The 19,029-nt window shown below is 40.3% G+C and overlaps 1 protein-coding gene across 2 annotated transcripts; it reads left to right on the top strand.

Annotated features, from left to right (window-relative positions):
- Positions 1-4,914: 4,914 nt before the first annotated feature.
- On the top strand, positions 4,915-17,234 carry nap1l4a (nucleosome assembly protein 1-like 4a). 2 transcript variants are annotated; one of them, XM_041939377.1, is made up of 15 exons: positions 4,915-4,963; positions 5,989-6,026; positions 7,621-7,693; positions 8,567-8,711; positions 9,332-9,418; positions 9,835-9,969; positions 10,071-10,142; positions 10,234-10,373; positions 10,616-10,761; positions 12,863-12,882; positions 13,003-13,122; positions 13,327-13,362; positions 13,534-13,587; positions 15,084-15,114; positions 15,458-17,234. In XM_041939377.1, exons 2-14 carry the CDS (start codon positions 6,011-6,013, stop codon positions 15,087-15,089), a joined length of 1,050 nt encoding a protein of 349 aa, XP_041795311.1. In that variant the 5' UTR covers positions 4,915-4,963; positions 5,989-6,010; the 3' UTR covers positions 15,090-15,114; positions 15,458-17,234. The 2 variants fall into 2 exon arrangements, with proteins under 2 accessions (XP_041795311.1, XP_041795310.1); XM_041939376.1 differs by lacking the exon at positions 15,084-15,114.
- The last annotated feature ends 1,795 nt before the right edge of the window (positions 17,235-19,029 follow it).

Genomic DNA, 19,029 nt, shown 5'->3' with positions numbered 1-19,029 from the left:
AAAGACGAAAAACCTCTAACTGGAAAAACAGGGAGAAAATTTAAGAAGGAAAACAGTGGAGGGGCATGTTTTCTGTTACAGCCATGACTGTACCTCCAGAAGATTTCCTAGTGTTTTCCCTTTCCTGTGTTCCCATGCAGGGCTCCCCTGTCTCTCCAGACTGCTGTTTTGACCATACTGGTAGTGTTGCTTCCAGGCCACCAGTATATTTAGTACATAATGATTTATTATCTTCGTGTTTTGTGTGACTAACCTGTATCTTCTGTACCTCAGGATCTTCACTCACCTGTCTGTCTTCCTGTTCGTCCGTCTGCCTGCCAGCAGCCACCTCGTCTCCATGCTCACACCCAGCCATGCCCCTCCTTCATCCTTCCTCGCCCATTCTGCCATTGGATCCCATTCCCATAATCAGCCACTCCTCCAGATCCTCATTTAAAATAAAAGACGTTTTTTTCTTACCAACACCATCCTGTCTGTGTCCAGCGTTTGGGTTCCATTTTCCAGAAGTACAAAGTGTCTGAGTAAATGTTAAGGAACAGAAAAGTCTAAGCTAGACACGACGGCTTGCACACACGTTGTTTGCTTTTAGTGTGTGGACGATCTACTCCTGGTGACAGATAACATGCATTTGACCCACAGGTTTGAGTCAGAGAGCAGGCACATTTCCCTTTGGGCTGTACTTATTATTACATCATCATAGCTATGTTTTCCTTGGTTCCTCCAGCCTCCAAAGAGTGATGTATGTTGGGAGCACGGATCTGTGAACATTCTGTAGTGCTTCCTTAGTAAATCACAAGCATGACATCAATTGTATACACAGCACTTGAAAGTCTGGCCACTGTCAGCCAATGTGACAGAATGCACACAAATGTGGTAAGAGTTTATCTGGCATCAGTGCAAACACAGGCACCTTTGCACAGTGACGTGCGTGTGCACACAGGTGAGCATGGCCTGTTCACGACAAGTGTAGAGGCGTCAGCCTAACATGTGAACAGCCAGGTGTGTACCTCTGCCCACTCAGTGAGGCAGGGTACAAAAGACTGACGGGGGTGTCGTCTAGGGAGTTTGAAATTACTGACATGCTGAAGCTGTAAATTACAGCTTTGTGTGAGATGCAGGTGTTACTATTGCCTTAATCAAATCGCTTCAACAAAAACTTCTACAGAGGGTCACAAAAAGGCTTTCAAATGAATTTAAAAGTCATTTTTATGTTTGGATTTATTAGCAGCGACTCAAAGATGCACATTGCACTCCACATTTAGCCACACGCTCCATTCAAAACACAACAATCACCCTACATTTCCAAAATTAGCTATTTCTGTACTCTTGTTTCGAGATCCGTGGCTCGTCCCAAATGCTACACAATCACATTTAATTTCTTCTGTGGGTACAGACCCTGCTGGCAAATGTCACACTGTGACAGGCGCAAAGCCTGGTAACCACATTCGTACCCTGAGGGGCTCCGGTGCTGTCACTTCCTCTCAAGTGTGTACACTACACAGTGGTTGATAGCAAACAGAAAGAAGGTTGAATTTTAGTGGTTTTACGTCTGTTAGACAATGGGCTGTTTCTGTAAAGAGCACATTTCCAAAAGGAAAAATAATTCATGGCACATCAGTGGAATACCGTATACGAACACATGATCACAACGCTTGGTGCACTTTTGACAGAACATGTTCAAATAAACACTTATTTCTAAATGAATATGATTTGAAAAGGCTGTGGATTTTTTCATTTGAGACATAATCTTTGTTGACAAGAGAAAAGCAAATATGTGTTTGTGGCAGCTGACAGAAAATGACTCAAAGCTATTAGCACTTCCCACTGTGAAACCTCTCTGTCACACATATTTAAAATCTCCCTCAATGCCATCTTTTGGATCCAATGCAAACACTGATGTTATCTGACAAAGCAGGTAAATGATAGCTCTGGTCTCATACTGCCTCATTCATTCAAAGGCTAACTACAGCACTTGTTGATGCCTTTTCTTGATTACGGCTTTTTGTTCAATGGCAACGTGTTGTTTCAGGAAAGCTATTTCCCTCATGTAAGAATAACAAGTAAACATAGCATTTCTGCCATATACAATAATCATCATGAGCCTCACATTAATACAGTGATGCTCATTCCCAACTACTAGCTGCTGTTGACGTTACATGCCTCTCTTTGATCACGTCTACAGAAGACGAGGTAGTATATTTAGCTTTAAACTTAATTTTATTACTCACTCCAATCATCAACTGCCCCATCTTACAGCCATGTCAATACAGTCAGCTCAGCTTATTGAATACACCTAATTTGTTCCTGTTCCATGTTTTCTCTAGCAAAATTTGGCAGCAGCCATTTAAACAAACACTGCTTCTGGCTTGTCAAATATGTCTGATCAGAGTGAAAAGAACAATTTGAGTTTGCATGTGGGAATGCAGTCCATGAGAAACCCATAAATACACACACTCAGCATAACACACACATCACTTGTCATGTTATTAATAAACTTCTGCAACGTGAGAGCCTCTCTCAGAGCACAGACACTGATACAGTCACTGTCTCCTAGGAACGGGTATATGAAGCCCTCTTGTGGTCTAAACATAGTCTGCCTGATTCTTAAGGCTTTGTCCAAAAACACCAAATCATTCTGAAAAAATACTTGTCCAATGTCCAATGTGGATCACAAGCTGTGAATTCAATTATAGTTTTCAATTATAGCTTTGAAATAAATATGTGTATGATCACATGTTTCAGTGAAGCTGTCATCTGAAATGTAGCAGTCTCTGTTAAAGTAAAGAGGATGAAGATTGCCGTGGTGTGCACAGGGTTTCTGAGGAGCCGGGTGTAAACTCAAAAAGGAGCACCTCTTCATGCTTCAGCATGCACTAGTGGTATACAGAGATGGGCAAAATTTCAATTCAATGTATTTTTAAAAATGTATCTAATTACTGTTGAGTATTTTGTAATTTGCTTGTTGCTGGGCAGAAAAAATAAGATCTGATGTATAACAAAATACTTCGAGAGCTTGTAGTTGTATATTTGAAATACCTCAAATGCATTATTTAATGTCATTTTATTCTCCAAAAAGACATTTTTTTGTCTCAAGTTTAAACTGTAGAAAAACTGTATGATTCAAAAAAAAAAAAGATATATGAGACACTTTGCAAAACATAAAGATGCCAATAAGGTTGCTGTGGTATACTTGTTTCACAGTATTACTTGGCATGACAATTGGTGGTTATCATATCATGAATTATGCATTTGCTTATCTACAATACGACAATAATTCTACCATATTAGTGTCATTAAAAAATATTGAAAGTTTATATTAAGTTGTTGTTGTATTATGTCTGTTAGGACATAACAGTTTGTGAAATTATAATGAAGTATTTGTTGAACTGACGTCATTGATTTTTGTAAATTTATATGTATTCTGAATTTGATGCCTGCAACACATTTCAAACATGTTGGGTCGGGAGCAACAAAAGAGTTGTGGAATGCTCCAAAAACACCTGTTGGACCATTCCACAGGTAAACAGGTTGATTGGTAACAGGTGATAGTATCATACTGGCTATGAAAGGAGCATCCTGGAAAGACACAGTCGTTCACAAGCAAGGATGAAGGGAGGTTCACCACTTTGGGTTGTATAAAGGAAGTTACCACATGGACTCAGGAACATTTCGTAATGTGCTTGGTTGCTTTGACTAACAGAAATCAGTGACCGAATTTGCAGCCACTCACCTCCAAGATGTATTCTGATTAGTGGGAGATTAGCAGTGCTCATCTTTTCAATGATGGGCAGTTGAGGTCAGACCTCAGATTTTGAGGCTAGTAAATGCCTAAAATGTGATATTATCAGTTTGTATAGAATGTAATGTTTTTGTATTACCCAATTACACATTTTTAATCAAATACAATTTCTCAAATCAGTATTTAGAATTTTGTTTTGATACGTTTGATAAGCAAGTATTGGTCATTTGTAACAAGATGCTATTTGATGTATTTGTGCTTGTATCTGTGTGTATGTACAGGATGAAGTAGTACCCAACTGTACACTGTGACACTTGGTCAGATTACGTTGGCATTTGGATTGACCTCTGAGGCAATATGGCAGATTTTATGTCAAGTAAGCATTTCAAATATACCCACTATCTTATGAGAGGGAGTGTGATGGACTAAGGTTGGCCCTATCCTTGTCTGTTCCGGTTGGCCATGTTCTTCTTCTTCCAGGAAGACAGAGGGTGAAGCTGAGACCTGTCAGTGACGCAGCACACCTGAATAGGCTTGGCTCTGGAGCCAACATGAGCAGACCTGCCAGCCAACACCATTTGCCCTTTATAGTCATTTATTTCACATTCATACACTCACACAGGCATTGCCTACATTGCTGATCCGCTCACAGGCACACCTCACTTGTACCTCTGTAGTTCATAAATTTAATTAAAACGTCTACCTCTCTGTGGTCTATATGTAATCTTTCTACTACGTCAGAAAAGGGCCCTTCATCAGTCAGAGCAAAAAGAACACAACAGAAAACAACAAACCATTCACTCACCATTCAAAATACGGAGAAGATGGAGACAAACAGCACAGTGAATGTGAAAGCTGTAAGACTAGGCTGTACAGGAATCTCACATAATTGAGAAATTTTCCAGAAAAGTGCTTTATATTTTTGTCTAGATCTGATGTTTAATAGGATTGCCACTTAGGCTTTGAAATTAGAATTGGATTGTCTGATTTATTTGTGTGAATACTGATTGTGTATCTTCAATATGTCTTTTTGTTTATGATGGCCTTGATTTGGCCCCACAACTGACATTTTCGCAACATAGCACTTGAATGCAGCACTATGCCCTCCTTCACTAGCTGTCCAATGAGAGTACAGGATGCTGGAGCGCGTGTGTAGCTCGCGCGTGTGGGTTGAAGCGAAGACGCGTGAGCGACGCGACCAGCTTGAATTCCGCTCAGCTAGAGGTAAGACTGCTAAAACAGCTAGCGGGCACCAACATTTCATTAATACGGGCATTTGCTGCCATATTAGTGTATTGATTATTAGCGTTACGAGTTATCTCATCTAATTGGGCAGACCGCTGATGAACTGTCTTCAAGACATTTTGCTTTCTCTTTTGGTGCTTTTATTAACGTGCGAGCTAACGGTCGCTAGCTGATATTAGCTTTTGAATATGGCTAGCAATAGGCTAGTAGCATATCTGTAACCTTAACGGCCAGTTTTATCTACATAATGAAAGGCTTAGTATCATTGCTTTCGCCAGTCATCGGCATAATATGTCCTAATTGTCTCATACGAATGAGGGAGAAAAGGTTAATGTAACGTGTTAACCTTCGCACTTGATCTTAGCTAAAGCATTGTTCATAGCACGTTGGGTCTTCTTGCTAGCTAGCTAGCCCGGTTATCTGCTGTCAATCCTTGGCACCGCCCATACTAGGTGGTAATTAATGCTGTATGTGCTTGTTGGTAAACCGATGTAGCCGTGTAGATTAATTCAATATTGTTTTATCATTGACCCTCTGTGACTGTCAGAGGCAGTGGTAGTCATTTTAGTTCTTGCAAATGGAGATATGCTAACTTTTGTTGTCATAGCCTTGCCCAGCTGCCGTTAGCATGTCAATGCGTCATCGGCCTGCGCTTGCTCAACACCAGGGTTGCTGTTGGTCAAAGTTAGCTCAGCTGGTTTGTCTGTCCCTCTGTTTTCCTCTGTTGCTTACGCATATTTCAGCTTGCACCTCTCGCGAAACCATGGGTTTTACTTTTGGGACTTGAGCACTGATGATTTTGTGGCAATAATAATAGAATGATGGAAAATGGAAAAACGTGTCCCATTTAGAAGAATGATTAAATGATAGGAGCAACTCGCGCTCCCTGTTGAAATACACCAGACAGAGACTTTTTCCCACCCAGTTGTTGGCTCTGGTTCACAAACAATATGTGTGACTCATAATGTTTTATATGTCAAATATAATTGTTCTGTTTCTATCAGAGGAAGGAGCTGCCACTCGGTAATGGACGCCAATAAAGGTAAAGTTAATTTTAAGTGAACTTACAATACTAACTTACTTACAATAATAAATCAGATGTGTGATCACTATGAGCAAAGTTGGTTCAGACTGTTTAAGAATAGCTGTTGCATGTTCATGTTTGTGTTGATGTAGAAAAAAGAAGAGTGCACATTAAGTCAAACTTTTACTTTTTTGAACCAGTTTGATATTAATGTTCCCATTAAGGCAAAATTAGTGTTTAAGTGTATTAATCACGCGTGTTGCGCTCTACATTACCTATACGTCAGTAAGTTATCTGGTCTAACACTGGCTAAAAAAAGTGGGTTTCGTGGGTATTATTAATGGTATTTTATGATAAAGGATTAGAAATGTTGAAGACTTCTCCTGCACTAGGGGGCGTATGCTAATTTTGCATGCTTTCTGAATTTTTATGACACCACCATAGATGTATAAAGAGAAGAATGCTTTCAGAGCGGAGTGTTTCTAGGGGCAGGGCCTCATAACTTTATTCACTAATTTGGGAAAGCTGGGCCATATTTTATGGGGAAAATATTTGCTGGTTTTCCCTCTTAAGTCTTCTGGCTGCTCTGCCTCAACTCTGAACAAAAACCTTTACTTGTTGCTAAAGTAACTGCTAACTAACAGCCTCCCGGTGAACACAGGCGGACAGGGACCAAACACAGCCCCGAGGCTGACAGAGGCAAGTTTGATTTACCAAGGTGATTTACAGTTTCCCGATGGACAGACAGCTTAACTTGTTGCTAAAGTAACTGGTAAAAGCTGCTAAGCGTAACTGGCTGTGTTCACTGGGAGCTTCCAACCTGGGCAGAGTCAGCTAATAAATCTGCTAGTGTTAGCTGCATGGTGGGTGGACATAACACACATTTGATGCTGCTGGCTTCTGTAAATGCTAATCAATGTCTGAAAAGTCCCCCCTGAGCTGCCTGTTTAGCTAGCTCCTGGCAATGTCAAATTTTGCTACAAGGTGTTAAGGTGACTCAGCAGTTCCTGAGTGGAACATAATGAGAGCCCATGAATGAGGGTGTAGCAGCACCACAATCAGGACAACTGAGTAGCACATTATATTTTTATTTCTTACCACATTCAACTCAACCCCTCTTCTTCAGAAGCTTAACATCAAAATAATAAATGAAACTGCAGTCTCGTGCCACTTCAACAAAAAAAACATTGTCAAGAAATGCAGGGTTTCTGTTCCCTGAAACTATTTTAATTTGAAATGGACAGACAGGAAGTGTTCTAGAGTTTGTATTAATAACATAATGCCAGAATTTGAAAGACTTTCTCATAATGACAAATACTGGTTCAGTCGGTTCGCATAATATCAAAATGGTTTAAGCTGTACACCGGACCAGCAAAACTGGAAACTGACCCAACCCTAGAGCTTAATCAACGTTCTCTGAAGCAGTCAGAACAAAAGTGGAACTTAGCAAGTTTCACAGTATTTATTTATGAGTACTATTGCATTGGATTATTTTATATTAAGCATATTTTGGACCACAATTTAAACAAGATTCTGAATAAATAGAGTGGCACAACCTCCATTCTTGTCCTTGTAATGTTGTCCTGTGTTGATGTTTTTATTGGTTTGGCAGGTAAAGGGGATCAAGGGATGCAAAATCCAGGTGGGCAGATGGACAGACCTGTCAGCTACCACTTCTTGGAAAGGTCAGTGCAGATTGTTTATACTAGGGGATAGAAGGTAAAAATGGAAAGACTGTCATGGTTACAACATGCTGTTGTTAACATCAGTTGTCTGGACATCTTGGGATGGCATTGGGAAAATGGTTAAAAACCCAAACCTATTAAACAACAATTATTAGCACACAGCCTCCATATTTGTACGGTCCTTGAACACTGATGTTATTTACTACCTATGCAGTTATATTGGCTATTTGACAATGCTAAAGCTTTGGTCACAATTGTCAGTTGCACATTGACATAATTGGCCCATACCAGCCAAAAGATGGAAATTAACTTCCAAAACAGTAACTTCCAGACTTAAATATGGTGCTGTATTACCCAATGTGGCAATTGTGGTGAGGTGTACTTGTGATCTGATTGTAAATGTAAATGTCCAATATTATCACCTTGATATCATCTGGTAGTTTTTCATCTTAACTTATGGGAAATACTTAACACTTGATTAATAACTTAGACTCTAAAGTGAAATGTATGCAAAATCACATATTAAATTATCCAACTGAGGTTCAATATAGTGTACTACTGTTATCCATAACATTGGATATTTCATGCATGTAAAATAATGATAATTATTATAATAATTAGTATTATTATTCATTATTACTTTCTCTTAATCACAGTGACTACCACACCCATACACAAACAAAATTATCTTTCTGTCTAAACCATCTTGAGATCCCAATCCTCTAAATTGAAGACTCCCCAATCAAAAAGGCTTCAATATTGTGTGAGAATCAGTTCAGGATAACAGTTTTACTTCTAAAACTGATCATAATATTACTTCAGCTATAGATTTTTTGAATTCACACCAATTCTTATGTTTTTCTCCCCTCATAGCATGCTTCCCAAAGTAGTGAAGAGGCGAGTGCATGCCTTGAAAAGGCTACAGGTGCAGTGTGCCAACATCGAGGCTAAATTCTACGAGGAGGTCCATGAACTAGAGAGGAAGTATGCTGCCTTGTATCAGCCACTGTTCGAGAAGGTACTATTAATAATGTTCTTAAAACAGAACCCTTTCTTTGCTTAACTTGACTGCAACACCAAACATATAGAATTTTCTTTGCTCAATTTATGTTAAACTTGGAAAAGAAAGTGAAAAAAATAAGGTCTTAACAAATAAGGCCTCTTATTTGTTAAGAGACCAAGTATTCAATTTCAGTATTCACGGATAAGAATCACTTGTGTTCCCTGCACTAATGGGTGGTGAAGTATGTCTTTCTGGTCAGATATGTGGTCAGTGATGACACATCCTTGGTGCTAAATTGAAAACTGCCACAACGAGTAGTCAACTGTTGTTTTGTCAGTCAAGGCTATTTCCAGAGTTAGTGACAAGAACTCAGCCATTCTTAGTCGCACTGGAGACTGGCAGCTGTAATCCTGCTGCACCTGTCTGCGCTGTGTGTATGCTGTGTATATATATATATATGTCAGTGTGTGTGTCAGTCTCTAAAATGGTGTTGATTTCAGTATGCTAGCTGAAAATAATTCAGCCTTCTTGTGAAAATGCTTGTTCATGTACAGATAATGTTATACTAGTATTCCCATATTCTTCTCAAAAATGATTAACTTTGGTGTGTGTGTGTGTGTGCGTGCGTGTCACAGAGACGAGAAATTGTCACAGGAACAGTGGAACCCACAGACGAAGAGTGTGAGTGGCACAGTGACAGAGAGGAAGAGGAGGAGCTAGCTGTAAGTACTCCTTTGATTTGTTTGTCTTCAGAGTTTGATCACTTAATAGATATATAGGGGGTGTTTATAGCACAAAGCTTTTCTCTCCATAGCGGATGAAGGAGTAAGTGCAAGATGCACAGGAAAAAAATTGTTTTCAGCATCTGCCTCCTTTTCAGTTAAGCAAACCAAAACAGACATGGGGCAAACGGTTTCGTGTTCACCAGGAAACAACAGGGCTGTGGGAAATCACCAGGACTAACAAACTGTGACAGCTGTGTGACTGACTAGTCGTGTTAAGATCTTGTTTGTATCTGATTTCTTTGTGCACACAAAATCTGTGTCTTGTGTGACTCACTTGAAAGCTTAAAGTAGTTTGTTTAAGCCGTTTGTTTAAACAGTGAATCTTGATGAGTGCTCTGCTGCACTGCCCATAGGAGGAGGTAAAAGAAAAAGCTGCTATTGAGGATGCAAAGAAAGAGGAAGCCATGCCAGAGGAAGATCCAAAAGGTATCCCTGAGTTCTGGCTTACCATATTCAAGAGTGTGGACATGCTCAGTGACATGCTACAGGTATTTTGAAATATTGATCTCTCACTCATGACCTATATACAGTTTGTCCCATTTCTGAACACTGTCATGTGTCACTGATCTGATTGTTCATGTACCACCAGGAACACGATGAGCCCATCCTAAAGCACTTGAAAGATATTCAAGTGAAGTTTTCTGAGCCAGGACAGCCAATGGTCAGTATCGTCATGTTGCAATAATGATATAATTTGAAATAGAGCAAAAATGCTGAGTGAAATTATTTGTCTTGCTTGGTCTTTCTCACAGAGTTTTACATTAGAGTTCCACTTTGAGCCCAATGGTTACTTCAACAATGCCGTCCTCACTAAAGTCTACAAGATGAAGTCAGAGCCTGATGCCTCAGACCCTTTCTCATTCGAGGGGCCAGAGATCATTGACTGTGAAGGGTAAGAGCCAGAGCACAGAAGCATGTTTCTTCAGCTGTGGCTTTGACACATATGATGTTGAGGTTTAAGGAAAAAATAGAGATTGTGTGGTTTGCAAAACATTTCTGTTCTCTCTTTCTATATTAATCTCTCTTGACTTTACATCCCACATATCAACCTCCACTTGGCACTTCCAACTTTTACCTTTTTTGCGTCCTTACTTTCTGCCGCCTCTCACTTTTTTGCACACCCCCTCTCTCTAGCTGTCAGATAGACTGGCACAAGGGGAAGGATGTGACAGTGAAAACCATTAAGAAGAAGCAGAAGCATAAAGGCCGTGGCACTGTCCGCACTGTTACTAAACAGGTCCCCAACGACTCATTCTTCAACTTCTTTAATCCTGTCAAAGGTGAGAACACACACAAAAACAGACACACAAAATGGATTTGAATTTTCAGGAGGAATAAATGTGACATTCATTACAACTACGCCTCCTTTCAACAACTTACGTATGTATCTCACATAGCAGTGAATGTTAAAATTCATAGCTATGCTCTTTTAGCTGTGCACACACGATGTACACACACCTCTTGAACAAATCCTGAACCTCTGAAAGCTCTGAGAGGGAGAGCTACACACGGATAGAACTGCTTTGACAGTCAGCATGTCTGTGTTCATCTGCAGGCTGTGTGGCAGCATGTTCGCATGCATGTCATGTGTTTTTACCATTGGTCACTGCATTAAGCTGAATTCAACAGCAGGTGGCGTCATACTCTTAAAACTGATGGATTTTGCAGTTGTTCTGCTGTGTGTACTTGCAACTGTCAGAAAGTCTGTTGCTCACTGATGATGGACTTTGTACATGGAGCTGTGCTCACCAGACCGTCGAACATTATATCAACTTTGGTTTTTATTTTTTTGTGGTGCTAAACAGTTAACGACTGACCTAAAATTTGAGGCAAAGTTGTTAGACCAATGACAAAACAACACTCTATCTAGCTGCTACCTAAAACAGTTAACAAATTGGTCCCAAGACTGTAAATGCTTTCATATGGCACACCTTTGGAGAGTAAACTTCTTTTCTTTTTCTTTCTGTTTAAGGCCTTTAGCTTGTTGTCTTTTAGAATTACTCTGTCCGATGAAACCCTCAGGACATTAGGTAACCTTACTGGCACAATTGCCCCTTTCAAAGGTGAGGGTGAGGTCACTCAAGGAGTCAGCAGTCCTTTAATACAATGACAGATCCTTTCAGTCAAATATCTTGAAATTAGTCATTCTCTCTCAAAAGATCAGTTGTGCAGCATACACCTTTATTTTAATAACTACTGTCTTTCCTGTGTTGTCATCTGACTGTCAGACATGCCTGGGCTTATTCTGACTTTGACAAGTTGACCTGATAACTCACTGGCTGAGCAAATGTTTGTCTTACTGGTTCAGTCATAGCCTCAGTATATGATTGGCAAATATAAATAGCTCTTTGTCAAGTGTGTTCAGGTGTGCAGTTCTGGGGTTGGGATGTCCATTAGTGAATAAGCCATCCGTCACTGATCATGCGAACATGCACAAAGACTGCATAAGACTTGAGTGCTTTGCAGTCCATGGGTGTGTGCACAAGATTTATTGTGTATTTGGTTTTTTTTGTTGTTTTTAATAGATTGCATTAGAGAGTAGACCCACCGTACATGTAGTTTTTAATTGGACACAACAAACTTTTTGAAGAAATTACTTCTTGTAATTTTTTCCCCATGGCAACAAAACAACATGAGCACAACTTTTCATATCTACATCTGCCTTCAGAGGAAGTGCATTTTTTGTCATCAATTGTATCTCCTCTATCAGGATATGTGAGACAGTAAGAATGTTTTTGTCTAACACCTGAGCATAACATCGATTCATTCATTGCACAAACTGACTGCAATCCTTCGTTTTAAGTAGAGCAAGACCAATATTAGCTTACTGCAAATGCATGGGTATTAGCGTATATGTCAACAAATAATTAACAAGAAGTGCAGTACAGAGATGCCAAAGATATTTTAGGTACTCTGAAATGGCCAGCTCAGTACATGCTGTGGTCACAATTCACTAATGCTCACAGAACCTTGTAAGTGTAACAAAGCACTGTAGTTTCCCCTGATACAGGATTGTTGAAAGGAGAGGAAGGATGGGATGAAGTCACTGTTAGTCAGTGGAGCACAGCTGTTTGCTAACGGCCTGTCATTTTCTGTGAAGGATGTGACCTCACGCTGTGATGTCACTGATAGTGAGTGTAGTTGTTGCCATAAATGGACTTACAGATGTTGGTTGAATAACAGGTAATCCTGTTCTAGAGATCTGACAGTGACGGTTGGCTTAACTGGTAATTTTAAAATGAACATGCCTTTTGAAATCCCATTTTCCCATCTTTCATCAAACCTTAATTGCCTTGTATAGTCACTATAAAGGAGTGTGTTGTGGCGTTTATTGCTTAAATTATATTCTCAATACTTAAATGATATTCCTTTACCTTACAGCTTCACCAGATGGAGAAATGGTGAGTACTCTGTCACTTATTCTTCATAAAATCAACACCCATTTTATTGCGTCTTCCTTTCCTTCTCCGTTTGCTTTTGTAGCTGTGTTAAAATGATCTCTTTGTGTTCTTGTTTTACAGGATGAAGACTCTGAGTTCACCCTAGCCACAGACTTCGAGATTGGTCATTTCTTCCGTGAGAGAATAGTTCCCAGAGCAGTGCTGTATTTCACTGGAGAGGCCCTGGAAGATGATGAGAGTGTGAGAAACATACACACACACACACACACACACACACACACACACACACACACACACAAACTGTTATACCTGAACACAGAAAAAGCCACAAGATGGGATGTTTGCAGACTGAAAAACATCTTTTGAGGAAATATGAGCTAAAATTGTCTGTGTTGTCCCACATGTGGGTATGTTTTCACTATCAATTTTATTTTTTTAATGCAGTTTGAAGAGGAGGAGCTGGAAGAGGGAGATGAAGAGGTTAGTAATTACCACTTTCACTCACAAGCTGTGAATTTGTTGTGATATACCAGACAGCTGGACATCACTGCTCACACAGGACCACTGTGCCACCATACACATCACTGATAAACTGTAAATTCATCATGATTCTTTGAATTATCTTATAATCATCTTGTTTTTGTGTCTCAGGAGCAAGATGAGGAGGGTGATGATGACGATGATGAGGGAGACTTTGACCCCAAGGTCAGTGTGATTTCCAGACTTTTTTTTTTTGTTGTTGTTGATCTGATAATTGATTGTGCATCTCCTTCTGATGTGTTTGCATCATTTTCAATCTTTTTCAATGTGAGTGTTGTTATTAGTGCAGTGATGGTGGTAACAGGTAGCTTAGTGAGCTGAGAATGAAACCAACCCCCCCGGAACAGTACAGGAATTCTGGGAATTCAGAGAAGGCTACTGAAACTAGAGGGGAAAATTTCTTATCTCATATGTAAAAACAAGTCTCCTTGATGTTCCACAATTTAAGCCATCAAGTCCACTTTGTATTTCAAAGTCACTAAAAGTGTATGAAGACATAATTCTGTTACTGTTCATGTGGGCAAATACTCAAGACAGGCAGAACCAGAGAAGTGCATGTGCATCATGGCAGAGCTGAAGGAAATGAAATATTTACAGCGTTTTGACTGCATGAGGCACTTCCATTGGAATGACATGGCCCCCCTTGTTATCCATATTTTACTATCGTGAAGATTATATTACCGCATACACAGAATATTCAGTTCAACTTTATCATCCTACTTGCATACAACAAATCATAGTCTTGTCATTCCAAGGTCGTATTATATTGACGCTCAAGCACTCAGTGTGGTATGGTCACATATCTGCAGAGATAAATGCTCCTGTCATGTTGGTTGTTGGTGTAGCCTTGAGCAATGTGGGAAGAAAGACAGTTTATTTTGCTACGCTCTGGTAATGGATGCACTCAGGAGATGCCATTGCAGACATTATCTGACATGGTTTGAATAAAGTTGACACACGGTTTTCATCTAATACACTACTTCTTGTCCAATGCTGCTCGCTAATTAACTGCAAAATCATGATGCTCTCACACAGGATCACATTGTTATGGGGGCTTCTGTATCTTATTTGCTCTCTCTGTATTGATGATGCTGTTTATATGGGCAGCAGTCACCTAGGCTAACTTGTAGTTTTAAGTCTCTCATTGACTAGAGCTCAATGATGATGGGAATCTGAGTATTAATCCATATATTCATGAAAGTTCTTTAATCATATCTCACACTTTCACCTCCAGCTCAGACATGCCATCTATCCTGACAAGAAGAAGCGTTTTCTTTTTCTGCACTTACTCTCTCACACCATCGGCTACAAATTATTACATAACGACAGCAGTTGAGTTGGGCATATAGTTTGGTGAGATGATCCATTATGAGCTATTCCAGGCTGATAGTGAGTAAGGTCCTGGCGTGGCCTATAAGCAGTATTACCATGAGTGACCCACAATGCTGCTTTGTCTGTGAAAGAGCTTCTTTAGCAGCTTGTTGTGTTGAGCTTTTCTCTCGTGGTACCTGCTCAGTTATTCATTTTGCTTCAGGAATTCAGTGTGCTCATTCACCAAGTTCAGCTGTGTTTCACTGTGCTCACTATGTCGTGTAGGAATGTGACGATTAAACTTGTGCATATTGTTGTCTCTCCCTTCCCTGGATTCCCCTCCATTACAGGCATAATCATTCTCACCCCATGCATTTCTAGGTAAGGGAGAAATAAGGATGGCGTCCCACATACATTATACACTTTGGTTTATTATTCTGGCTGCCTCTCTCTTTCACTTCATCCTTGATTCTCCCAGTAGTCCAAGGTGTTTAGGACCCTCAACTCACATCTCGGGTAGATACGGCTTGTGTCATCTTTGCTCCTTCCATCTATCTGTTTTTCCTCCTGTAATCCCATCCCAGGTTTCTAACATGGTTAAAAAGATCTTTCTCTAGCGTCTGCTTTCTTAGCTGCTTCTAGTCACTAGCTAACGCCCAGTGGTTTCATTAGCTGTGTGTCCTCTTGTTTTCTAATCTGGTTTCTCTCTGTCTGCTCCCCACAGAAAGAACAGCCCCAGCCAGCCGAATGCAAACAGCAGTAACCGGGGTGATCAGGGGAGGCGGAGACCTGCTGTCCGTCAAATCAGTTCTTAGCCAATCAGCAAGTCCTCCTACTCTTGCAGGCTCTGCCCTTTCACAAACTCATTTGAACGCAATAGAACGCAAACCAAACTGTGTTTTTACTATGTGCATGACTTCTTTTTCTTTTGTCTTGCGCCCATCTCACCCCCTTTTTATTTGGCTTCATTTGAACTCAAGGCGGGAAGTGACTTGACTCTGATTGAAATACCACGGCATCACATAGGGACAGTCGTCTTCTTTTGGTAAGCTGGAGTAGGTTACTACTGCCAAGAACCTCAGAACATCGTATGGAAAAAAAACGATAGGAAATTAATGGTTCCCAACTTTAGTTTTCTTGGAAATCAGTTACTCAGGGTTTTTTAATGCCAACAAGAGAAGTGTAAGTTTACCAGGAAACTGCTGAACAAGTTTGACTTAATCTTTCACTGGGGTCACTGCAGTGTTTTTCTTTTGTTAGGGTGTTTTTTAAGAGACATACAATGTATCATTTTGACTTTAATTTACTTTTTTAAATATTCATTGTCATGTCATTGGACTATTTATTCTGGTGTCATGCAGCTGTACGAAGTGGTGCATTTTGGGAACTCTTAAGGCCCAGACGCAGTAATAGGCTCGTTCATCACTGGCTCAAATCTTATTTGGGCATAACAGGTCAGCAAAACGCGAATACTGCCAACTCGTGTTTTTTTAAAAAATCAAAATGAATCTCAAACATTGATCAATTGTGTTCCGCTTTAATACGGCTCACTTCTGCCCAGTTGTGTTGGGCTTAACAAGCATTTAAACTGAGCACTCAAGTGAACACATAACACTAATTGAGATCATGGGACAAGGATGTGCTCATATTTCAAAACTGTCATATGTCGCTCTTCTCCGTTTGCCCCATCACCCCTGAAAATGCTCTTTGAACTTGTTTTAACAAGGATAATATGAACAATTTACAAACTTGAGACATTTGAAAAGCAGACGTTTCTGTCCACATAGGTTGGTTTCAGCTTGTTGGATTTTGCCAGCCCAAGCATCACATCCAGTCTGGTGAATATTTCCCTAAAAGATGACGCATTTAAGCAGACACAGTGGCTAATCCGCAGCCTTACGTGGTTGTTTATAAGATATCACTTCTGGTATGTATCTAGTTCTTAACAAGTGTCATTTAAAGTCAGTGATTGGGACAGTGTGAGGGTGTTTGGATCAAATGCAAATTCTGCTGCCAACAAGCCAAAATGAAAGACGAAACCCACCGTCCTCTTTTATTTAATTGTTTGCCAATTGTCATTAACACAGTGTAATCTAATTCTGCATTTAAAGTTGTTAAAGAATATATATATATTTCTGTTATTGTCTAATGATTCAGTAGAATGTCTGTGGAAAACAATTAGAAGAGGTTGCCAATGTATTTTATATACTGCACTTGGATTTCGGCCGTTTGGTTGGACACCTCTGCCTGGTGACTGGTCAGCGTTAACAGCCACAGTGAAAATAATGCCCACCCCCTCTCTCTTTTTAAAAAGAACGATTGTAGATCTTGTTGGACAGATCTCTCAGAGCCACGGTTGACATCTTCAGATCTACCACATTGGACCGTGTGCTAGCAATGGCCTTAACTGGTTCTTATTCACAATTTGTTACTTGCGCAATATTTCTTTTCGATTTGTACAGAGTTAGTTAAAATATTCTATTAAAGTTGTGCGACATGGAGATGTGTTTTTGTGTGTGTCTTCTGTTCTTTGTGGATTTATCACTGGTGTAGAGCAGATGTTACCAAACCTTTGGCTCGATTGTCTTCTTAAAAATTAAAACTGGATTAACGTAAGTAAATATCAGTGATATGTTTGAGGACAATGAGTTTGTGTAACTGAACAATATTTTTCCCATTTTCTGTCCATTTAAATATCTCAAACCCCTGATTCTTAGGACTTCCTGAAGGTGTCATGTTCTTCAGGTTTTAATCCACTGGTGTGCTGATTTGTTCAGTGATTTAAATCCTAGTTAAGAAGTAGAAGGTTATGAAAGAAATAATTTTCTGTTCTTCAAACATGCTAATTAGCTGTAGGCATTTTTCACAGCAGCCAGTTTAACTTGTCACAGTAGAAAAAGCACAGTTCTTACCAATTACTTCAACTATGTATGTAGTGTCCCAGTGAGTTTACAAGAGCAGGACCCTGAAACTGAAGCAGCAAAATGGAATTCAGCCTTCATTCATTTTATTATTTACACCTGTGCTTGTCCCACAGTGAAATGTGAAAATGTCTTCCATGAAAAAGGCCGGTTACTGCTTCATAGTCACCACAGACTGCTCTTACTGGCCAGCTCACCACATCTGTCCTGCTGTAGACAGATGTGTCCAGATAGCATTCCCTGGCTGAATGCGCATGCTGCTGACAGCACAATGTGCCTGGACACTGAATAGCCACACACACCGACATCACTATTAGGCATCAGGTGACGAAGTGCAAATGATTAGCCAGAGCGTCAAGCAAAGCATGCGGTCCCGATGGCTTCAGAACACAGGAACTGGCCTTTTCCTTCCTCACCAACACCACAGCGACTCTGTGACAGCACGGTGGCATCCAGGCTGGAGGAATTCGCTGATGGTCTGCCCAGCATCACTCAAGGCACCCAGAGTGTGTGGAATTCAGTCTTGCAGATAGAGAAAGCATGTACGCTCCTCTGAGAGACCCTTGTAATGCATTGTGGGAGATAATGGCTGAGTGCTCTGAAGTTTCTGGAGGAGGATGGCGACGCTGTGCCCTAGCAACCCAGGTTTTCTGCTGAGTGCTGAAAGACCGGTGCTTGCTTATCCGGTCACCTCATCCAGTAACACTCCCAACTGTGTTTATGCTTCTGTCTTCATGGGAACAGACGTGACAACATGTGATGGTGTGAGAAAATAAAAGTCTGGATTCGATCAAGTTGGTGATTAAGGGCTAGATCACTGTCAGCATTAAGCCTATAATTAATGTTTGTAATGATAAAATGCATCTGGGGTTTTGAGCGATTGGAGAAATAAGAAGGCAGCAGTGAATTCTGATCCTTCACAGCAGACAAAACACAAACTGAAATGTCTCTCCAGTCTCTGTAATTTCTGCAATTTTGCTCGACAGAATTGTGAACAAGACACTATTCATACTGAGGCTGCTGTGTGGGGGGTTTAGGATTGCTTCACTGTAACAAGAGTCCAATTGTGTTTAAACTTATTTCTGTGCTTTCTGCAGCACGGCCAGGGAAATGAAACCGCACTGTGCTGTTGGACTGACGCGCTCGCCTGCTTACAGTTCGCACTGAACATTGATATGTGAGGTGAAGGTAACCAAATTGCAATGCATGCTTGTAGTATGCCGACATATCTTAAGTGGTAATGCACGATGAGTGTTTTTAGTTTTGGTACTTTATATTTTGATGCTAATACTTTTAGACCTTTTACATGTAACTGAGACTGTGGGAGTGCTACCTTTAGTATGCATGAGTACTTGCAAATTACTACAGGTGAATC

Source organism: Chelmon rostratus, chromosome 6, assembly GCF_017976325.1.
Source record: "Chelmon rostratus isolate fCheRos1 chromosome 6, fCheRos1.pri, whole genome shotgun sequence".
Lineage (NCBI taxonomy): Eukaryota > Metazoa > Chordata > Actinopteri > Chaetodontiformes > Chaetodontidae > Chelmon > Chelmon rostratus.
The sequence above is the reverse complement of the archived record's forward strand: the minus strand, read 5'-3'. Positions and strand labels throughout refer to the sequence as shown.